General features: G+C 39.7%; 1 protein-coding gene across 1 annotated transcript in view; it reads left to right on the top strand.

The window, feature by feature from the left end:
- Window positions 1-22,382, top strand: part of ANO4 (anoctamin 4) — a gene marked incomplete at both ends in the record, with an annotated part of 126,314 nt that overhangs the window by 87,882 nt on the left and 16,050 nt on the right. Inside the window, 6 exons of the mRNA XM_084265453.1 lie at window positions 4,994-5,076; window positions 10,908-11,048; window positions 13,599-13,763; window positions 16,844-16,880; window positions 19,416-19,527; window positions 20,638-20,695. Of these exons, the coding sequence (XP_084121579.1) occupies window positions 4,994-5,076; window positions 10,908-11,048; window positions 13,599-13,763; window positions 16,844-16,880; window positions 19,416-19,527; window positions 20,638-20,695 (596 nt within the window). The remainder of the gene's footprint in view (window positions 1-4,993; window positions 5,077-10,907; window positions 11,049-13,598; window positions 13,764-16,843; window positions 16,881-19,415; window positions 19,528-20,637; window positions 20,696-22,382) is intronic.

Raw genomic sequence — 22,382 nt, 5'->3', positions numbered from 1 at the left:
GCAGTAGGCCTATTGGCAGCTGCAGGCATTACCATCATCTCAGTAAATCATAAGGGAGGAGAAGAAACAATGATAGCAGTTTGATTGTGGAAATGTTTTTTCTGTCAGCATGAAACAACTGGCAAGTGTATGACAAATTGGCTGTGAAAAGTTCAGCCTTCTAGATGATCCAGTTTGACAGACACTAGCACATAAAATTATGATGGCAGTGCTTTTAAAAAAGCAAAAGCAAAAAAAAAACAAAGGCAGCTAGAATTGTGTTACCTCTTTAGCCTGACTGTAGCCACTGTCTGATTATCTAAAGTACCTTCCTTAGCACCTCTAGATCCATTAGTGAACTCCCATCTTGGGGAAAAAACCTTATCCAATTACTTGATGTTTTCCAAATCAGGAGTGGGCAGTTTGGGCTTTCCATGAAGAGGTAATCTGTATGGTGTTTTCCTCCTTGTAGTCTAAAGACATCTTTAATTGATGGAAAAAGTGGGTTACTCACTTCTAAAATAGAAATAAAATGTGTCTCTGAATGATGAACAAATTACTGGGGCCAGGCTAAGGAGAAGAATGATTATGATGAATATCACTATGGACTGCTGGATTTCTGAAGCAGCAACAAACCCAGATGTAGGACTCTGAAACACAGGGACCTATCTTTTATCATGCCCCATTGTGGGATAAGTGGGTCCCATCAAAATAAGTTTTGAATTGCCAAGCACACCAAAAGATATTGGAATAGAAACACACTTTTCTTCAAAACATATACTGACCCACAACCTCACTTAGTGAATTTCTGTCTGGTTTAAACAAAGTTCTATATCAGAAGTAAAAGTAATTGATATAACAGGGGAAAAATATGATACTTACTAAAGCATACACAAAAGACTGAAGAATTAAAGCCACTTCCATTTTAAACTGATGTAACATAGGACAAAAGATAGTCTCCCCTTGGTACACTGAAGGAATTCACTGGTAGTTTGTATATGCTTTTCTGTATTGGAGCTTCTGCTGAAAGGAAAAACCATTTCAAAACAATTGAAGCTATAAATCCACGTGTTTTATAGGAAACCCTGAGTCCCTATAAATGCTAATTTTTTTTTTTATCTTTGAACAGACTGTTGATGCTTACTGAGATGTAGTAATCTCAGAAGCTGAAAAAGATTATTTTTCCTTTTGAGAATTCCTAGTCTTGATGGTATTTTCCAGATGTTCAAAGTTTTCAAAGAGAAGGAAGCAATAGCATTTTTTGTGTTTCTGTGCTAGAAGGAAACACCTACACTTTGCCCTTTGTGTATGCTTTGAGATACGTTGAGCTTGATGAAAAGGTAGATCCCATTTCTAGGAAAAGCTCTCGTTTTGCTGTCTGAGTTGGATTCCTACCAAAGACAGAAAACGAAAGATGTTCGTTCTAAATAAAGGTTGATATTTAAAGAGCAGAAAAAACTCTAGGTAAATTTGATAATCAGTCAACTTCCAGCATGATGGAATAGTAACTTTTGCTTTTCCAGTTGAAGAAATGGGCAAAACTAGTGCAGTTGTCTAGCTGTTTCCAGAAACTCAGCAGCAAAGTTCTGTAACTGTCCAGCAGAAGCGTCTGGCTGCTTGTGCTTTCTGACAGTAGCTTCTGTGCCTCTGCATATCTTTCAGGGACTAAAGGACACAAGTCCTTTCAGCAGTTTCTTCTTGTGTCCCTGTCCCTTCAAGCATGTTTCCTTTGATAAAGGAAGTAGCTTTAGAATACTTGCTGAAAGGCAAAGCTGGGAGGAGAAAAGAGGCCTGGCGTGAAGACTTTAACATTTTTCCAAGCAATAAGAAATGCCAATATGAAACATTTTTTCTAAATACATCAGTTAGTCTAATGAAAGATATTACTTTCTTACAAACCTTGCCTCTAGCACAAAACATTCACATTGATCTTCTTTCCGAGGAGACAGTTTCAGAAGATTCTTAAGCAATATTCCTGCTATATAGAATATATTCTGGAAGTCAGGATGGCTACATTAAATGGTGTCCTGGAATACAATGGGGAAAGGATTTCTGAGGGAAAGTCAGGATTAAGCTATTTGCTGTGAGAGGTGTTGCTTGGTAAGATCACCATGAGTTTCAAAAGCCTCTGAAGAAATGATGTTAAAGCAGCTGTTTGTACAAGTGGATGTTGAGGACTGAGGTCAAGCTCTGAAGCAGGGCAAGCAGGGTATAGCTAGCAAAAGACCTGGGAGTTAAGGTGCTGTGGTTAAGCCCCATTCAACTGTGAAGCACCGTGCTGCTGTTGGCTTGCTCTCTCCCCACCATGTGATGGGGCAGAGAATCAGAAGAGTGAAATGAGAAAACTTACAAGTTGAGATAAAGGCAGTTTGCATGTAAGTGAAGCAAACCAAGGAATTCATTCCCCACTTCCCATGGGCAGGCAGATGTTCAGCCGTGCCCAGGAAAGCAGGGCTCCAGCACGCACAGTGGTTTCTTGGGAAGACAAATGTCATCCCTATGAATATCCCCCTTTCCCTTCTCCTTTCCCCAGCTCTATATGCTGAGCATGATGCCATATGGTATGCAATATCCCTGTGGTCAGCTGGGGTCACTGTCATGACTGTGTCCCCTCCGAACTCCTTGTGCACCCTCAGCCTCCTTGCTGGTGGGGTGGTGTGAGAGGCAGAAGAGGCCTTGGCTCTGTGTAAGCGCTGCTCAGCAGTGATGAAAACACCTGCATATTATCAGCACAGTTTTCCACGCAAATCCAAAGCAGGACCCCATTCTAGCTACTGTGAAGAAAATTAACTCTACCCTAGCCAAAACCAGCACATAAAGCCAATGAGAAATTTGGAATTCTGAGCAGAATTTTTGGAGAATTCTCAGCATCTGGTTTAAACATACCAGTTGGAAAATAGGAGAACTATAAGTACAACAGTGTCCTGTTGAGCTGTCAAAGTCAGAAAAGAATTCTGAAGTGTGATACAGGTTATTAGAGATTATTTGACTAGAAAAGAAGCAAAGAGATTTCAAAATGCAGTACTTTTTAGAAGACCTCAGTAGTACAGTGAATCAATCAAAGATGGTTATTTATAGTCCATTTAAAAATATCTAGCAAGGAAAAAGTGCATACTGACCTGGATAGAGGGAGGAAAGTGTAGCACAGTAGTAAAAGCTAAAGCAGCACTGTGCAGATTTTGCACACTATTTGCTACTTAATGATTTGAAAACAGCTTTCTGAAGAAGCTTCAAGAACTGCACACGCTTGCTCTGACAGGTGCTAAATATACTAAATATATTATGTATAGATTCCTCGCTCCAGGTGTGTGAAAAACAAGAAAGAAAAGAAGTATGGTTCAGCGCAGACGTATCTGAGAGGTTCATGCCTGTGGTCTCGCACGCCCACTCGAGTCCTGCTTCCAGCTGCTTTTTGGAATGGAAACAGAGTGGTAGTAATCAATCAGGCTTGTTTCTCCCGGGTCTCTGACAAGTGCACGGCTACTTGTTTAGCCTGTACAAAATAATTCAATATGAGCTGATAGGAGAGAAGCAGCTCCACCAGAAGACAAGTCAAGGAATGAACGATGTGGTGGTTCAGCAGCAGCGGAGCCTCCTTAGGACTTACTGGTTTTGCTGATCCCAAACAGTCGTGCTGCAGTTATTACTCAAAAGTCATAGAAACATTAGGCTCAGGAGATTGAACTGATTTACTTTATTAGATTAGATCAAAGCAACAGGTTACCTGGTGCAGCACAACTCCAGCTTTCAGTAAAGTGGTGGCGTGGTGTGTGAATATGCCTTCAAACCAAGTGTCCACCTCCTTAAACATGCTTTATATCATACATATAAGATGCCTTTATATCATGCAGATAAGATTTCTTATCTGCTTGCAGTGTTCATTTTCTAAGCACATCTTAGCTGCATTGACTAATACACTAAAATATAGTAATTCTTACTGGCTAAAAATTCACTTTCACCAAATGCCAGTGCTCAGTACCATCTCACTGTCAATGTGCTGCAGTAGGGCAGGTAGTCCATTAAGGAAATGCTTTTAAGACTGAACATGGAACATATTGTCAGGCACATGTGACACTGTTACAGCTGGTACTGTGCTAACTCGTGAACAAAGAGGTTTATGTTCACTGTGGTTATCAGCCTGATGTTTTTCAGTGAGCAATAAAGGGAAGAGCCAAAACTCACAGTGAAAGAGGAAGCTTTTCTATTGATTTGTGTCAGCTTTAGGCAGCTTCTACATAATTTTAACAAAATAAATATTTTTAAAAAACCCAAACCCAACCCAGCCAGTAATTATAAGCAGGCTTGGTATTAAGCTCCAGAATATGAACATATTATTTTATAACTCCTTGATTGTTCTTTCAGTCACAAAATGGAAACATAGTCATGTACAGGGATATTCCACTATCTTGAACTCCGTCCATAAGGGCTGTAGAGCACATAATGTTTAATTGTCAGATGTTAATGCCACGCTACATAGACACACTTATGTAATGTAAAAAGAAATGGTCTGGATTAGAAAGGTGTAAAACAAAAGTTCCCATTTCCTCAGCAGTACTCCATAAATTTGCATATGGACTGGAAAGTGCTTCATTTGGGTGCTGGCTTCTCTGTATCGTAAACGATCTTCCATGAAGGAAAGTTACTGCTTTATCTGCAATAGCCCCAAGAAATCTTTAGCTTCATGAGAAATCTGCTATATCTGGTAATGATGACTCACAGGAACAATTTTATTCTTTAAAAGTCCTCCTCTGGTTGGTTAGAAATTAAACATTATCATTTAGCACTAAATGAAATCTCTAAAGCCTCAATCATACTTGAAGCAAGCAAAGTAATCCTTAGAAAGCAATGCTTTTTGAAAGCAGTTTTGATCATCAGCATGATTTGCTGTTCAAAGGAACCCATTTTTGCAAAGAAATGAAAATAATGTAAGAGCTTCATTCAACAGTTCTGTGGTAGCAGTTAACATTTTCCTGACTTAAAAACAATTCTGTATTTTCCTTCCCATTTGCTCCAGCAACTGTTTTTCTGGAGTTTTGGAAAAGGCGGCGAGCAGTAATTGCTTATGACTGGGACTTGATAGACTGGGAAGAGGAAGAGGTTTGTATTAAAAAATGTACTCCTTAATCTTTAATACAAAAAAAAAGGGGGTGGAGGGGGTTTTACAAATGTAAGCATGTTTTTCTTTTTAATTTATTTTCAATTCATTCTTCAAATCTTCATGAACTGTGAAATAAGCAGTTTTATCCTCAGGTTTTCTTCTAGAATGTGAAGAAATGTTCCCCAGGCCAAACTGTCCTCTCTTTTTACACTTTTGTAAATCTAAATTAATTTTAACATAGCAATGGCTGTCATTGAGGAAGCTTCCATGAAAAAAAAATGCGCTTTGGGGGAAGCTAACAAACTGTGGGTTTGAATCCAAGGAAATTCTTGAGAGCCATGGGAACCATGACTTCCGGCAAATGAACTTTATTCTTTTAGATAATCACTAATATTATTGATGGAGAGAAAGCCTTGTGAGGTTTGTAGCAGCTTCTGATAGTGCAAGTGCTGGTATATGCAGTGCTGCGGAGAGACTGAAGGAGATGAACCTACTCAAAGGACTTAATTCATCCTCTGTTGGTAGTGGAAAACCCCCTAGGGAGGAAACCAAACAGCAAAAACCTTAACCTTTTTCTGTGGTGGTTACCAGAAAGAAACCTCACACTTTTGGGACTAAGAGCTGAGCCTGAGTGGAGCTAGAAGTTTTTATTACGCAAAAGAAAAGCAAGATTCAGTGTGTGTGGCAGAAAAAGTGCTCCTCATGTGGAATTTAGACATGCAGGTATCCACAGAATCTGCTCTTCTTCCTCTCCAGAGACTGTCCTCAGTGCAGTTGAACTTCTGTATTGCTGTCTCTGTGGAAGAATTTCTTTTTCATTAATCATGTCAACAGAGAGAAACAAACTTCTGAGTTATAGGATTTTTGTCTCTATGAGGCAATGCAGTTCAATGAGGCCATGAAATGGTACAATTGCTCGTTTGCTAGCAGGAATTTATTTTTTTTAAATGCTTAATTACTAGGAAAATAGTCTGAGAAGATAAGATAAAATGAAATAACTTCCATAACAGGAAATTGGTTTCTTTATAGCAACAGGAACAGCATTATTTGGGCATATATACTGTCTACTCTTGGTGATACTTCAGGACTATTGTCATATATTTAGAAAATATTCTAATAACAATTTAATTCTCATGAGATTAGCAGCCTGCTCTTGCCAATGCTGACAAGCCACAGAAAGGCCACACTGAGATATTCCTGCCTGAGCTTCAAATACCGGTCAGCATTGACCTGCAGTGATCATGTCTCTTTGTGGCTAGTTGCAAAAAAGCCACTGCTGCTGCTGACAGCTAAGGCAAAAGATGGATATACCAAATTGCAATTTCCAAGACAAGATTGTAACTCAGTGCCCCCAGGATGAGAAGGAACCTTTAAACTAACAAAATCCACAAGCAAATAAACTATGAAACCCTTTTTATAGTATTCCCAGGAAGCCTGGTCTTGCAAATATTTATAGTTTGAGATGTTATATGTCTGCACCTTTCACCATTTAACCTACCTGGATTTGGGATTGTGCTGAATTATAATGCAATCCACCCAAACCTTCTGTGATCAGTTCATTACAAATAGCAAATTTCCTAGTAAGGTTGTCCTTCAATGATGCTTTCTTTTGCCTCTGTTTTTTTTCTCTTTCCATGCAGTAAGTTATTTCAGGCTTCTGTGCTAATGCTTGAAGAAGTCTTGTGCAAACCCATTCAGGATCACTACCCATTCTGTTTCCCTCTCCTCCTCTTGTCCAAACTCTACTCATAACCTTGCAGTTACTACTGAAAATCCATGTCCTCTTGCAGAACCTGGAAGAAACTGTTCCCATGGAAGATTCACTCTCTGCTTTATAAGCTTTTTTTGGGAGATCATTACTGTGCCTATGCAACTAAGTCTTTAGCTGGCATAAATGCTGAGAAAATAGAAGAAAGTCGAGTTGCTGGATTTTTCCTCTTCCAGTGAGAAAGGCTGAAAGAGCTTCTGGTAGTTGAAGCTATCCTCATAGAAACATGATGTGTTTATTTTACAATGTCTGTCAACATTATTTTTTATGAGGTGCTTATGTTGCAGTGGCAGATTACTTCGGTTTGGCCTGCAGGATGGCATATACATGTTGGTAATTTTCAGAGGATACCTGCTCCCTGCTGGTGGCCAGCTGGTCTTTTATTCTCACGTCAGGCTTCTTCCAGCAAGCTATATCAACAAGACCTCGGCCAGGTGCCCTGGGAGCTGATTCAGAGCTATTGATTGCACCTTCTTACAGTTGTAGGGGGAGTTTTCCAAGTCTCCCCAGCAGAAGGTAGCAATTTTTTCCAAAAGCAGTGCAATGGGTGGTACCTTTCTCACTCAAATTAGAGGTTAAAGATATCAGTAGGAACTCAGCTGGCTGCTTTGAAAAGATCAGTCATCAGAGCATCAGTATCTCACTGGCATTTGAGGTGTCAGTTCCTCTGTTGTTCAGCATTCAGTGGGATCCTAAAAGCGCGAGCTGCTCGCCTCCCAGAGGTGTCTTCTTGGAAGATAGTAGAGCTCCCAGTGCCAATACCTACTGCACAACTCAAGCATGTCTTTGCATTAAGGTCAGCTCGACAGCCCACTGGCTCCTCGAGCATCAAACGCTGCCCTTTTCCATTGGCACTTTGCAGGACCTTGCCCCTGAGGCAGTCACAGTTTCAAAGCGTGTCTCCTGGGTGAAAAAGCCTTGAGGTCGTGTCCCTGTCCTGTGGTTGGAAGTCCAACTCTTCGCTTTGGCATTGCCTTCAGCTGCAAGCAGGATGACCTGCAAACTGCAGGCTTTGCAAGGAGGCTTATTTCTAGGGATGCTGTCATTGCTGCAGGGATCAAGATTCAGATTTTTGATATTTTATAAATCCTTTCTCTGCATCTGAGGTATAGAGGACAATCCTCTATACACTGTCTTCTATCCTTGGACTATGAAGGATAGTCTCTTATTCTCCTGCAAGAATTCACCTGTTGAAGGACTCAGAAACCTCCCGAAAGGAATGGATGTATTTCACAAAGAAATTTAGAGTAGCTCTTCTAGTGCAGAAAGATCTGACCTAAGGCAGTGTACATTAATCCATATTTGATACTCCCAAAATCAGTATGGTTTTTCCTGTGAGTAAAGAATTGGAATGAATGACCCATTTTTGAGAAGTGGGAAGGAAGGAGGAAGATCTGGTTTATGTAGATTGAAAAAGACACATCCCATGGATTTTGATCATGAAGTGAGTTATCAGTAACAATTTTGTCTCCATAAATTGTACTCCTAAAAGCACTGATTTCTAATAAAATCAATGCGAATTAAGTTTCCTTTCTGTGTTCCATTCACTTAACACTGGACAAAACCAGAGGATTTCTTTTATTAGCTGTTTCAAGGAAATAAATTAAAGAGTTGTAATTACTGTTTTAAGTCACAAGCTTTTGTTAATGAAGATTATTATTTTTATTAATATTATCTGCCATGTCTACCTTTTTCTTGCTTTAATACTCATTGTCAAATTGAAAACTAACGTTTTGCTACAGAGGGAAATTTATTCATTCCTACCAGCAATAGATTGGGAGGAAAAAAAAAATTATAAGGCTTCCTAGCACTTTGTCATCATTTTTCTGTTCAAAGTGAAAAGACAAAGAAATGAAACAATGAAGATGTTGGGAAGGAGACTTAAATTTGTTCAGATATGCAACCTTGTGAATTCCTCACCGCTTTAGGTTTTCATCCAAGGCAAGCATGCTGTCCAGGTCCCCCCACCTGGGGATATGGGTTTGAATGTGTTCTGACTCTTTCAAACCTGCTTATCTGGATTTCGTTTTCTTGGAAATGAGGTACAAGGTGGGAGACATGGAAAGTACCTGGGTCTTGGCTTGGTGTGCAACAGGGAACCAACTGTGCAGAGCTGCTGGCACTCCCAGCTGAAATATGATTTCTGTTGCTATTTACAGCATGCTTTTTTCTTTTTCTTCAGTGTCACTTTCTTTGTAACACTAACCTTAGCCAGATACAGTATTGTTCACTTCCTGCCCCAAGCTGTGCTCAGGGCTGATGAATGTCATTAAACAGGTATGAAGGTTCATGCCAGAGTTTGTTTTGTGTGGAAATGTATCTGTAAAAATAGCATTTCCATTATCTGAACTGACTGGATATTGTAGGAAATACCTAGGTTCATGGATGGGTGGATATGATAAGGACTTCCCTATAGTGCAGCTTGTAAAAGATAATCTAACCTTAGCTTGGAAAGAGCTGCAAAGAAGAAAGGGCTTCTTGTACATGACTCAATAAGTCACCTGGTAAAGCTTTTGCACAATCTACAGGGTGCAATTCCCAAGTGCCCTGCTTCAGTGCTATAACACTATGTCCCTTTTTATGTCCCGGGGCACACAGGAGTACTGCTTGCATTGTTTCTCTCGCTTGATTATGGTCTGCTCAGCAGCCTTCAGCCCTAATATGGCAAGAACAGCTTGAGCAAGGTGGAATAAGAGCTCTGCCTCCACAGAAACATGCTTCTCCTTTGTATAATGCGGGGCTGATTCCCTCAAGCACATAATTAGTTACACAGGCATTGCAGCCTGAGCATACATGCCTCAACCTTTTTTTAATATCATATTACCAGGTTGCTCCTTGAATTTGGAACTTTATTGAGAAAGTGCCTTGAAAATTAGGAAAATGAGACATGAATTTTCCCATTACCCCAGGGGAATTTTATAAAACATGTGTAGGATTTTAGGATATCTCAGTTTTACTCGCATTCTGAAGACACGTATAAGCAGTTAACAGTCACATATTTCAATGCAATCATTTAAGGTCCAGGTATTTACAACTTTCAGTCAGTCAAAGTTCAGTTAAATGCAGTTGAATGGTTAGAAGTGACTGAAATTGGTAAACCCGGTTCTTGGTTTTCACAAACACAAGGCCTGGCACAGAGGCCTGGTGGAAAAGTTGCAAAGACAGTCCCTTGTAGCCAGCTGTACCCTGGGCAGGTTTTCCAGTACACAACGGAGCACTGTAAAAAAATCATCTTGTGTGTATGACTGTCCTTCTCAGCCTGGTGCTTTCTGTCATCTCTGACATACCCGATGTCAGACTTGGGTGAGGTGGCACAGGACACGTGGCTGTTGGTGAACCTCCTGGATGGCAGGGCAGTGGAGTGGCCTTCCTGCGGCTGAAAACTGTGAGGTCTTAGCTGAACTAAGGGTGAACTCTGTCTCCTGACAAGGCTGTAATCAGATGTAACCAAGTCTCACCCCAGCAAATCCCCAGGTTTCATTTCACAAAAGAGTTTTTGTGGCAAAGAAAGGCTTGACATTGCTGCTGCTGAAAATTGTTCCTGCTAATAATGTTGTCCAAGTTAGGAAGGAATTAAGCAATATTAAATGGCATGCTTCCTTCTTCAAATGCTGAGAAACTTTTGCTGATAGTGGGAAGATAATCAATTACCTAGCAAACAGCAATTGGGCTTTGAAAAAGGAGGTTGTGGTGGGGTTTTTTTCTTTTTGCTTTGTTGTAGAATTCCAGTATTAATAGGAGAACACCAGGCTGGAAGTAAACCTGTGGTATCAACCTTAAAATGGGTTGGTTTACAGCCATATAGTATGAAAGATCATTGTTTAGAGGAGTAATGTAATTGGAAAGTTTACTAAGTACTTCCAGTATGGTTTTATGGGTACAGTGATTTATTCTAGTTCTCCTGAAGGTCTCCTGATTCCCAGCTCAGCTTTTATAGGACCTGTATCAGCTGTTGAATTCACAGATGTAATTCCCAAAACCAGTGATCTGATAAATGATTTGAAGTTTCTGACAGAATCTCTCCTAGCTGTGCTGTATGTCAACACTGTCTGTCTTCTTTAGGAGGAAATACGTCCACAGTTTGAAGCCAAGTACTCCAAGAAAGAACGAATGAACCCCATATCCGGGAAGCCAGAGCCTTATCAAGCATTTGCAGATAAATGCAGCAGACTCATTGTTTCTGCATCTGGAATATTTTTTATGGTTTGATAACTTTTATTTACCAGTTGAGAGAACACAAAATAGCATTATCTCTGCTGAGAGAGTATGGGGATGTTGGATACGAATGCTTGAGAGTGAAATAAGCTCTAGCATTTTTACTGCAGGCTAGAAATCCGTACACAGCAAATTGACTGAGTTTCTGTAAAGTTCTACACTAGTTTATTTATTGCTGAGTCTCACAGACAATCAAGTCCTTCCTTCAAGGCTGTACACCTAACTCTGTATGTAGCAACACGTGTGCCAGAGTAGGGACACTATCACATTTAGCTTCGGCTGACTGAATTAGCTCAATGATTTCCTTGCCTTTCCTGTGTAGACAGCACAGAATGATGGGGAGAGAGGTCACAGGAGAGGCAATTGTTCTTTGTAATCTCTAGAGAGAACCTAAATAAGATGCATAGAGTGCTTTGCATCCTAGTTTTTCCATGTATTGGGGAAATAAGAGAAGAAGATTAATATTCCTGGTACAATTGAATTGGAGAAACTGATGTTCCTTGTCTAAAATGATGCATCTCTCCCCCTTCCAAAGTGCAAAACTAAACTAAACGCAGTGGTAAAACCTCTCCCATCAGAGAGCTGCATGCATTTCTGCTCAAATGTCCCCATCCTCTAACTTAAGTAAAGTGCTATTTGCTGTTATTCATGTAACAACAGCAGTGGTACAACTGGTCTTGAAAACACAGCTGGCGTCAACTCAGACCCTCATGGAATTTACTGGAGCTTTAGAGCTTTTCTTTGGGGTTTGAAAATTATAGATAAATACAACTTCAAGACCTGTGGAGAGTCAGGCAGGTGAGCTAGCTCAGCAAATTTGTTTGAACGAGATGTGAGGGAACAGGGCAGAGGTCTTGTAAGAAACCGATGGCTTCAAAATTGTCCAAAGCTATCTTGGACAGGAAAGGCAAGAGCATTATTGAGACGAACCATGTTTTGATATGTCAAGTGTATGGACAAAGAATCACTGGGCTCAAGGAGCCAACATCCTGTCTGACACAGCCCCTGAAGACACGTCTGCTCAGGACTGCAGTCTCTCCTCAGCATTGGTTCTATACCTCCAACATTTTGCATGCTTTCACTACATTTTTTTTCTCTTGAAGCGAGACAGTTTTCACTCCCTACCCTTTGCAAACACAGTCATTAATCTTCTTAGCCTAGTGATAGATCTTGTTCAAAGTGACAGAGAGAGTAGCCTTGCTCTGAATAGCATGCACCACGAATTGTCCCCGTAACAGTCCTTGAAACAGGACAAGGATCATTTTCACTCAAGGTATATTTTTATTGCTGGCATTGTGTGCACTTCCAATGAGTTAGGAAAACACTGAAAAATATTCCAGAAAAGTTATAGCTTTAAGCACAGGAGATAGATGTTTACCAAAGCCTCAAGTTAGAACAGTTTTTAAAATTTCACAGCACTGACTCTCACTACTAATACTAAATGTCAGTTTAGTTCTCTGGTACCAAAGCAAAGTCGTCCTTGTTCACCTCAGCAGGGAATCCCAAGGCAACCATTCACACACACACTTTTCCTTTTTTTCTTCACTGGGATGATGTCAATCAATTTTGTAACTAGTAAAATGTGAAGCCAGCTTGATTAGCATTCAGTGTTGTCCAAATAATTTGCCCGTTAGGTTATCTTAGATATACTTCAGTTTTGATAGGGTCGAGTTGTCTGACCATAACCTTGGACTACACCTATCTTTCGCAAATAATCATCTGTCTTCAACTGAATAAACCTTCTAGCCTTATCTAATAAGACTGCTAACCCATACTGGGTCAGAGTTCCCGTGAGATGAGTCACCCATGCTAATTCCCAACTGTTTGTCCTTTAGGCGTCTTGCTAAACTGTGACATAAATTGGTCACAATGGAAAACAGTTGTCATTTAGTGCTCAACTGTTGCATATGGAACATCAAGTGATTTAGCAGCCTGGCTCAGCTGTGTGGCTCTCAAATTATAACTGTCACATTTGCTCAAAGTCTCATCAGAGAAGAAATTACAGGGGCAATTGAATTTGTTACCTTCCCTAGATAGAATCGTTCCAAAACTGTAGCAAGAAACAGCTTGCAAGGGTAGCGTGCCAGGGTGATTGTTGAGACAGTGCTTACAAATGGTGACATTTTTCCCTGTGAGTGTGAAGTCCACCAGAGCACAAGATCCATCCCAAATATGACACCATCAGGCTGAGACGGTGTCAACTTGAGACTAGCCTTTGTACATGGTGTAATCTACATGTAAGGAAAATTTATAACTGCCACAGCTGACCACACAATAAAGCTAAAGAAGAGGTACATTTTCAAGAAAATGTTTAAAACTGAAAATTATTTTAATATTATTTCAAAGATATTTTGCATGATAGAAAATAAAAAGGAGTTCACAATAAGAAGAATATTTATGTTGAAATCTTTCTCTGGAATCAAAATGGATATATTTTTCAAGTCTTCCATTGTTTTAGTTTTCAGGGATTCAGGTAGAAGTTAACTCGTGTTCTGTTGAAAGTTTTCAGGTTCTTCTCTGTTTTCTTTCTCCCTTTAGATCTGTGTGGTGATTGCTGCTGTTTTTGGCATTGTTATTTACCGCGTTGTGACTGTCAGCACTTTTGCTGCCTTTAAGTGGGCTTTAATCAGGAATAACTCTCAGGTTGCAACTACAGGGACTGCAGTCTGCATCAACTTTTGCATCATCATGCTGTTGAATGTGGTGAGTAAAACTGTCCTATCCAAAGCTACATCCGAGCCATTGGATCAGTAGATATCTTAGTCTGCAAACCACCCAATGCTTCTGGCCTTTTCACAAGGAATGCAGTGTCTCACTGTTTATAGACGTCTTTCGCTATGTGAAGTACAATCACAAACCCAAAACTTTATGTAAAAGGTGTTTGAATGTTCTAAAAAGTATTTTAGGGAGGCATGCCCATGCTCCTGTTTCATCCTTTGTCTCTTTTTTTTCCCTTTCATGTATTTTCAGGTTACAATCCATTTCGTTAATATTCTTCCTCCTAATTAGCATGTTGTTGTTTTGTAAGTACAGTGGCCAAGCTTCATTCTTATCTGTACCAGTTTCAGTAATTCCAGCTTCAGTTCTCACAGTAGTTTACCAATGAGCATATCCTTAGACAAACACAATGTTCCATATGCAGGAGAACTCCCTTGAGCTGAAAACTTCAAGAGCCTTGAGCAGACATGACTTTTAACATGAAGTGCCTGAGGCCTTTGCCTGGGTACATCAGAGACATGCTCTGGGTGTGTTGCAGGGGGCTCGCTGAGGTCACATTGTTGTAGTGAACTGGTTTGGAATCAGACCTGGGACAAAGACAAAAATTGAATTTCTATGTGGTAACAGGCCCATAAAATAGGATAGCATACATTGGATAGGGAATGACTTTCATCCTTCCATTGAGATGCAGGTACTTCTCTATGTTGCTGTGATAGCAGCGTGTCTTCTACTAGTTGCTCTTGGCAAGAGGTGCATGGCCTTTTGCCACCAGGTTTTTGTCAACTACCATTATAAGAATGAATTTTAAGGTGGAGAAGGTTCAAACAGCAAACCACTCAGGTACTGGAGCCAGGATGGAGTATCTGGAGACACTCAGTAGGAAGTGTGTTCTGCAGAAAAGCAGGTTAGGCTTTTCTCCAGGAGATATGCTGACTTAGTTCCTAGGGGAAGTACGAGATGTTATTTCAGGCCTGCACATTTCCAAGTGCTGGTTTGGAGACTTATTTTCTTTCCTGTGCTATACCCAAGCATTTCCATCACCTAAAAGTTATTTTTAACAGTACCTTGTTTATATAGCCAGAAATTCCAAGAGTCTTTGCTGCAGGACTTCACTTCTCCCTTTGGCATGGAGAAGACAGCATCGGTGCTTGGACAGTCTATCAAGAACGGGTTGAATTTTCTATATTTTCCCTAAGGTGGGACTGTGGGCTGAGAAAGGGCAGAAAGAAGAGGTGAAAGGTGTTATTCTCTCTGAATTTGTACTGAGGTTTCTCTTCTTTTATGCTATTTTTGATTTATTGTTTGTTGCTTGCAGCTTTCGGGGGTTTTCTTTAATCCACCTGGAGCAGGCAATAAGCATAGAAGAAATAAAAAGAAAGCTATATATATCTATGTCAGTGCAACATCCATTTCCAAGCTCTAAGTATAAGTCACTGTCTATGCAGTGAAGCAGCAACAAAGAAATACTGCACAAACAAAATTATTTGGTTCTCAAAGACTTCTGCAGCTTAGATATATTTTTAAAATAATGGACAAAGGCTTGAGGGTGCCTTTTGAGAAACTTTGTTTTATTTCCTAAAATGCATCAAATAAATAGAGCACTGCAAAGATGGATTTCGTAAGCCTTATACTCCTTACCATGCAATAACCACCACAGGCTTAGATCTGGATATAGCTCATGGAAACAAAAGATCCCCCCAAAAAATGAAACTGCAGGAGCCTTTCAAAAGAAGGATTTTAGGAACATAATCACTCACTTCCCATAATGGATTAATGTAGTTTACTGAAGGAAAGAAGTGGGATTTCTCTGTGTGGGGGGGAGGGAGGAATCTCCAAAAGCAAATCAAGTAGTTGAATCCTCTACAAACTGTGACTCAAGAAAAGTAGCAGGAGAGCAAGAAAAGATGCAGTTAAAAAACCAGAGTGGGTCAAGATGTATATAACAGTAGGGAGTTCACTGCTAGGGAGCCTGGAAAACCGCCAGTGATTCTGAAACAAGTTGACAGCCTCTGTAAGCATCAGGGGAAAGGTCTAGACCACAAGCAACTTCTGGACTGGATGCTCTGAGAACTGAGTATGTGCACTGACACATCCATCATGACAAAAAAAGTACTTTCAAGCACAGCATCTCCTAGATAATCCTGCAGCCTGTCCTGGGAACAATCATTAGCTTTATCTAGGTTAATAAAACCTTTTAATTCCAGTGATATTGCCCATAGAAAATACGAACACAGAACTGAATTTGATCCTAAATAAGTCCCCTTAGGACTAGCAGTGATAAACTGCAGTAGCAGATAATTAGATCCAAACTTTGTTAACAGAATCTCTAATACAATCTTGCTTTTCCAGGAGGAGTAGCAGCAAAATACAGTGTTGATACCCTCTTGTGTAGAGCTAGGTACATTCATAAAACAGCACACTCCCTGCTGGGATCAGGATATAAACTGCCCAGACATTTAGCACTTTCACAGCTGCCCTTAAGAGACGCTTCTAAACACAGAAGAAACCACCTTTTTCATGGCTTGAAACAAAACTCTTTACTCCAAAGGCAGCCAAAAGCTATTCTAAGCAAGAAGTGGCTGTTAACATGGATGAGATAATTCAGGATCATTTCCAGTTCTTCAGCAGACAGTCTGATCAGTGAATTGTACATCACTTTAAGTTAAGCAAGAGTTTATCAAAGTTTATAAATGAAAAGAAACATTGCTGATATGCACTTTAGGAATAAGTACGTACTTGACCCTGACACATGAGGAGCTTTGTACCCCTGTAGGCGTCAGTGAGAGTTAAGGACCTTTAGCACTTGTTTAAAGCAAATGGATATTGGCTTATTTATTTACTGATTAATAATGCTGATGGTGGTAGTGATGTACTTATAAGTTCCTTCTCTGATTCTATGATTGTTGTATTGTTGCTATATAGTTTAATTACTGTCATTATCAGAACGTCGCAGAGACCATCTGGTTGTCAGATTTAACATGTAAGAGCAGTTGGTCTCCCTAGAAAGCAGTTTTATATTTTTGAGCAGGTCACACATCTAAGAGGCTGTTTCTTCTCTCTTACAGCTGTATGAAAAGGTAGCTCTTTTCCTGACAAATTTAGGTAAGCAACATTAAATACAAATTTGAATGATATTGTACTGATTTTTTGTTTCCTCTATTGTCATAGCATTCAAACTGTCTGTTAAGTATGAAAAAATCGTGATTAATTTGGGATCTAAGGATTTAATGTCTTTTTTAAGATTTTAATAAAAGGGTATATAAATTAGTTTATAGTCCCATTCAGTCAGTGGTGACAGCAATCACCCACATGCCATGTTTGGTTCTTGTTCCAATCCCTCATCTTGTAAGAACTTAAAGAAATTGTTACCTTGGAGGAAAAAAAAGCATGTGTTTCAGAGAGACTGAACACTCACAACCCCCAGGTTTGTGAAGACCTGGAAATGGGGAATCACTTCTGGAAGCCAATCTTACAGCTTGAAACTAAGGTACTTATTGACTATCAAACATATGCCTTTAAGAGGGGCAGTGATTTGGAGGGGAAAATAGCTGATTCATCGATTCTACCAACAGCTAATGGTGTTCTGAGTTTCAGTAATCTTTTCAGCTCACCTACAGAGGTGATCTTTGTACTCAAGTAAGGACAATGTGTTTTCTGTAGTCAGCCTGTACTGTCCTTGGGGTAGCAGTAGGACAGCACTCATATATCCATGGCTTAGGTAGAGTCTCTGGAGATCCTGATCATGCTGAAGGACTGCAGTAGTTGGTGGCTATTGGCAAGGGCTACTTAGTGTCAAGAAGCCTGAAAGGAGACTCGAGCTGAAGACCTATTAAGTGAATCTTACTACATCACGTGTAGAAGTGGTTTGAGCCGATTAATGTTATCTTCTGCATGCCTGTGTACATTGATGATGTTCAGTGAGGTATTTTTGACCAGATGGGCAAATTTTGACGTTAGCTCAGAGCAAGAACACAAGCTGATTTTAGGTAGTGTTGTTCTGCTTATGGGAAGTCATAGGTGGTATGTTCAAAGCACGCCTGTGTAAGATAGTATTTTATGTTGTTGCTTCTTATTAGTCTGAGGGTCCTTGTTTGTATGCTGTAAATTTAAAATATTTTTGCCATCTTCTGTCTATGGAAAAAATACCTGCTAGTTACAGTTGAAAAATATGACTTTCAAGTATGTGATCTGCACAGGCTATGCCATTTTACTCCCTGTGACACCCTGGGGACAGTAAGATATGATCTAGAGACCTTGAAGCTTGATTACTTTCTGCCAGGTTATCATCAAGGTAGGTCTGCTTCTTGTAGCCTGTACAGAAAGCCCTTGTATGAGGATTCAGTGGGTCAAGCTGTTCTGACAGTGTTCAGAGAGTCTTGTGGTTTTTCCTCTGATGGCCTAAGTAAATAAATTGGTTTGAATGATCTTTATCAGTATAATAAACTCAGAGTGCGATTGGCAGCAAAGCTACATTCAGGATGTCCTTCAGCTTTTTACATGACCTTTGTCAGAGCTCACGTCCGTGCTCCTCCAGAGCATTGCCATTGCCTCTGATGGGCTAGAACAGCTCTGTTAAAGTCAAACTTGTCCTTCCCACAGACTGGCATAAAAAAATCCATGATGCTTTATTTTTTTCTGCTTAGCTAAATATCTGTTTGGGCACACCCACAGACTTGGGTTTCTTGACAGGTATTTCCAAATCACTAACACAGTTGTTAATTTCTAGTCTGTTTTATGGTTTTGTTGATGCATCTATTTTAAATTTCCTCATGGGTGGGGCAACTCTAATTAAAGAAAGCGTAGTCTATCATTGTTGTCTCTGTGCTTCCAGCACTGTACTAGGGGGTCCTTCAGAAGTAATATGAGAGATACTCAGAATCATCCTATGCTTCTCCTCTGATTACTCTTGTTCACAGCAATAGTTGATTAATAAACTGTTCCTGCCAACTGGAAAGTAGTTACGGGATGTGGTACTGGTGTGTTGGCAAAGAAGTTGTTTTGTTAACTTGCATCTTGATATCTCCTTAGGTGGAGATGAAGGGCCTGTCCAAATGGAAGTATATGTCTTCCCCTTTCCCATTTCCCTTACTTATTTTTTCTCAGTCTTTGTGATGAGTTTCCTGGGACAAGGAAAGGGAGTCATGCACTCCACTGATACCTGTGCAGAGCCCTTAGGTGCTACCATGGTGGGCAAATCCATGAAACAGAATTACAAGGAGGATTTGCTCCAGTCCAATGTGACATCAGTAACAAAAATGTGCTTACATAGCTTGTAATGGGGTATTTTCAGGCAATGTCATTACGGTGGGTTGCAGAAAAGGATACTAGAGAAGAACCTGAGCCTATAAAGTACACAGGAATCCAGGAGGGATGTTTAAAATACACATTATCTTGATTATTTTCTTAGAGTCTCTTGGGAATATACATATCTAGATATCAGAAGAGTTTTCTAAGTCTTTACAAGCTCATTTGCTGTGTGCTGCTCTTGGATTCAATTTCTTCTGTCAGCATGTATTTTGAAATCAGCAGGCTAATTTACAAATACATTGCCAGTTCTGATAGGTGTGTGCATCCTTTGTGCCAAGGGAAATTTTTCATCTGATTGAACCTCTGAAATCCTGCTCTCTTTCTTCACAGAGCAGCCTCGTACCGAATCTGAGTGGGAGAACAGCTTCACTCTGAAAATGTTTCTTTTTCAGTTTGTCAATCTGAACAGCTCTACATTTTATATAGCATTCTTCCTTGGAAGGTAGGATTGATGTCTGCACCCTCATATGAGCAAAATGAAATAGACACCAGACATAAAATTGTGTGTAATGAAACAAAATGAGACCATATTATCACAGGTCTCAAAATGCAAATTCCATTCTAACAAAACAGGACAGATTGCAGTTTTATTTTCTTTTCCAAAGCCCAGAAACAGACATAATTTTCATTTCCTAGCATTGGCTCAGCAATTTCACTACTGGGAACTGATGTGTCCCACAATATTATACGTGCAGGTCACTTCACTATGTCTTTATGTGTGTAATTTGTTCAGGTAAGTAAATAACACTGTGTCTTTTTAGAATAGAATAGAATAGAATAGAATAGAATAGAATAGAATAGAATAGAATAGAATAGAATAGAATAGAATAGAATAGAATAGAATAGAATAGAATAGTTCATGTGGAAGGAACCAACAATGATCATCTAGTCCAACTGCCCAAATACTTCACTGATCCTTTTATATGGTTTGGACTGTTAAGAGTGAATTATGAGCCATCAGCTGAGCTTTTTTCCACAAAAAAATAAGAAAAATATATACATATGTGTTTGCATGTCTCTTTCTGAAAGTCCCCTAAAACCAAAAGAAAAGACTTTGAGAAGGCTTGAGAGGAAGAATCCTTCAGTATGGATTATTTGCATGTGGGAAGTTGTAGGAATCATTTTGGAAGAAAACGTGGGGGAATAGTAAAAAAAAGTCTGTTTTCCTAATGAAAGCTAACATTTTCACTGATTTCACAGAAAGGCAGGTATCACAGCCCTCATTATGGAGTAAGGAAATGGAGTGGCAGTAAAAAGCCATTTTCAAAAATGACATGACCAGTTTTATTCAGATTTTCTCCCTTCTCTGGATATACTGGATATCCAACAGCAGAATATTTTGTATTGAAATAAAACTGGAAGTAAAAGTATACTTAGCCCTTCATGGAAATTCTTCCTGGAATCCCTCAAAATGTTTTGCAGCATAACATCTTTTACAGTTGTATCAGTCACGCAAAGATGGCATTAGATTGAAACAACAGTGTGAGCTTTCTTCTAGTGCTGTGAACAGACTGCTTACACAACATAGTTGATGTATATTCCTGTGTTAAAGATTTACAGGACACCCTGGTGCCTACTTAAGGCTGATAAACCGGTGGAGACTGGAAGAGGTGAGTGTTCCCTAACTCCACGCTGATTTATCCGCTGCCCACAGGTGCAGTGAATGCAAGCAGAGGCAGGCATGTAACTCTGTCTAGGTATTTTGAGTGTGTTACTGTGTTTTCTGTTGCTGTCTAACTCCACACGATCTGCTACAAACACATCTACATATTGACACAGATGCATCCTTCTCAATGCTGGCAGTTTTAGTGTTTGCACCGCATTTGGCATGTCAAATGGTTTAAACATTACTCACGTTTTTACACTGGAAATATTTCATCCTTGAAATGAATGAGTCTGATATGAATCTGACAACTTTTTGCTTTGACAAAAATCCTTTCTTCTCAACTTTTCTAGCCTTGCTGATCAGGTAGCTAAAATAATAATTTAAAAATCCAGATACAGAAGATCTACTTGAAAATGGACCAAAACAGCCAAACAACTTCCCAAAAGAGATACTAGGATAGACTCCATGTCTATAAAACCACATTGATTTGGAGAGCAATGAGAAGCTGGCTTTACAAGTCTCTCAAGGACCAATCCCATTTTTTTTTGGCAAATACATTCAGAATTCAAAACCGCTTTGACACTTATTGGAGGTGAACAGCAGCAGTTTCTGGACCAGTCATGTAGGTTCCAGTGCTGCTATTTGCACACTCAAATCCCATGGTTTCTTTCCTGCTTCACAGCTGAATAACTGAAACAACTTTGCAAATACATGACAAATGGCAAGTGGAAAATGCAGGTCTTACACAGCCAACATCTATCTACAAATGCTTCCAGGTATAAATACTTTGGATTACAGACATCATCCACATACCAGGGAAAAAAAGGTATAATTTGAAAAGTCATCCTAATTTTGAAGTAGTGAATTCTGTACATCCAAGGGAAGAATACCTGATGAATAGACAGACAGAAATTCACTGAACATCCCTCCAAAGTCTGAGAAGGGCTGAGCTGATCTAGCAGCTTGCTGCTGCTTCCAAAAGACGACAGTTCTCTCTTCCTTTGAGCCTTCCTCCAGCACTTTACTCCTTCCTCTTCCTCTGCTCTGGCTTTTCCAACCCTGTGAGGAACCTATTCAGTTCCCTGTATCAGCAGGAAGCTCTTCCTTTTTATGGCTGAATTAGTTTTCTCATGAGTTACCAGACTAAATCATCCCACAGAGGGATCAGAGAACAGGGAAAGAACCTCACATCACTGCAGGAGCAGAGATGGGAAGAAGAAAGAACCAGGTTTGGAGGGAAATGCAACAGTGAGGTGATACAGGCTGGGTCAGTTGCTGGTGGAAGCTAGTTTTAGTTCCTAATATTTTGCTTTTCTCAGAGCAAAAATAAAAGTCTAATAATAAAATAAATGTCCAATAATAAAAAAAAAAAACCTTGACTTTATTGGCCATGTCTATGTTAGGTCTCATTAGGACTATAATTTAGAATATAATGCCCAAATATCCCTCCAATGGCCCTCTCTTCACCTGTCAGATGAAACCAAGTCTAAGACATTTATATAGCTTAGCCCAGTCTCTGGGCATACTCAGACCACAATTTATACATGTTATGTCTGTAACACCACTGCTACTTAATTAATACTGCACTTGCCTCTCTCAGGTTATACTGGCTTGTGTGACTCTTTCCTAAAAACAGAAGGATGGTGATTTAATAATAACACTGGAGAAGTTAATTTAAAAAAAAGAAAATT

This window comes from Gallinula chloropus (genome assembly GCF_964237585.1).
Source record: "Gallinula chloropus genome assembly, chromosome: 1".
In the NCBI taxonomy this organism is placed as follows: domain Eukaryota; kingdom Metazoa; phylum Chordata; class Aves; order Gruiformes; family Rallidae; genus Gallinula; species Gallinula chloropus.
The sequence above is the reverse complement of the archived record's forward strand: the minus strand, read 5'-3'. Positions and strand labels throughout refer to the sequence as shown.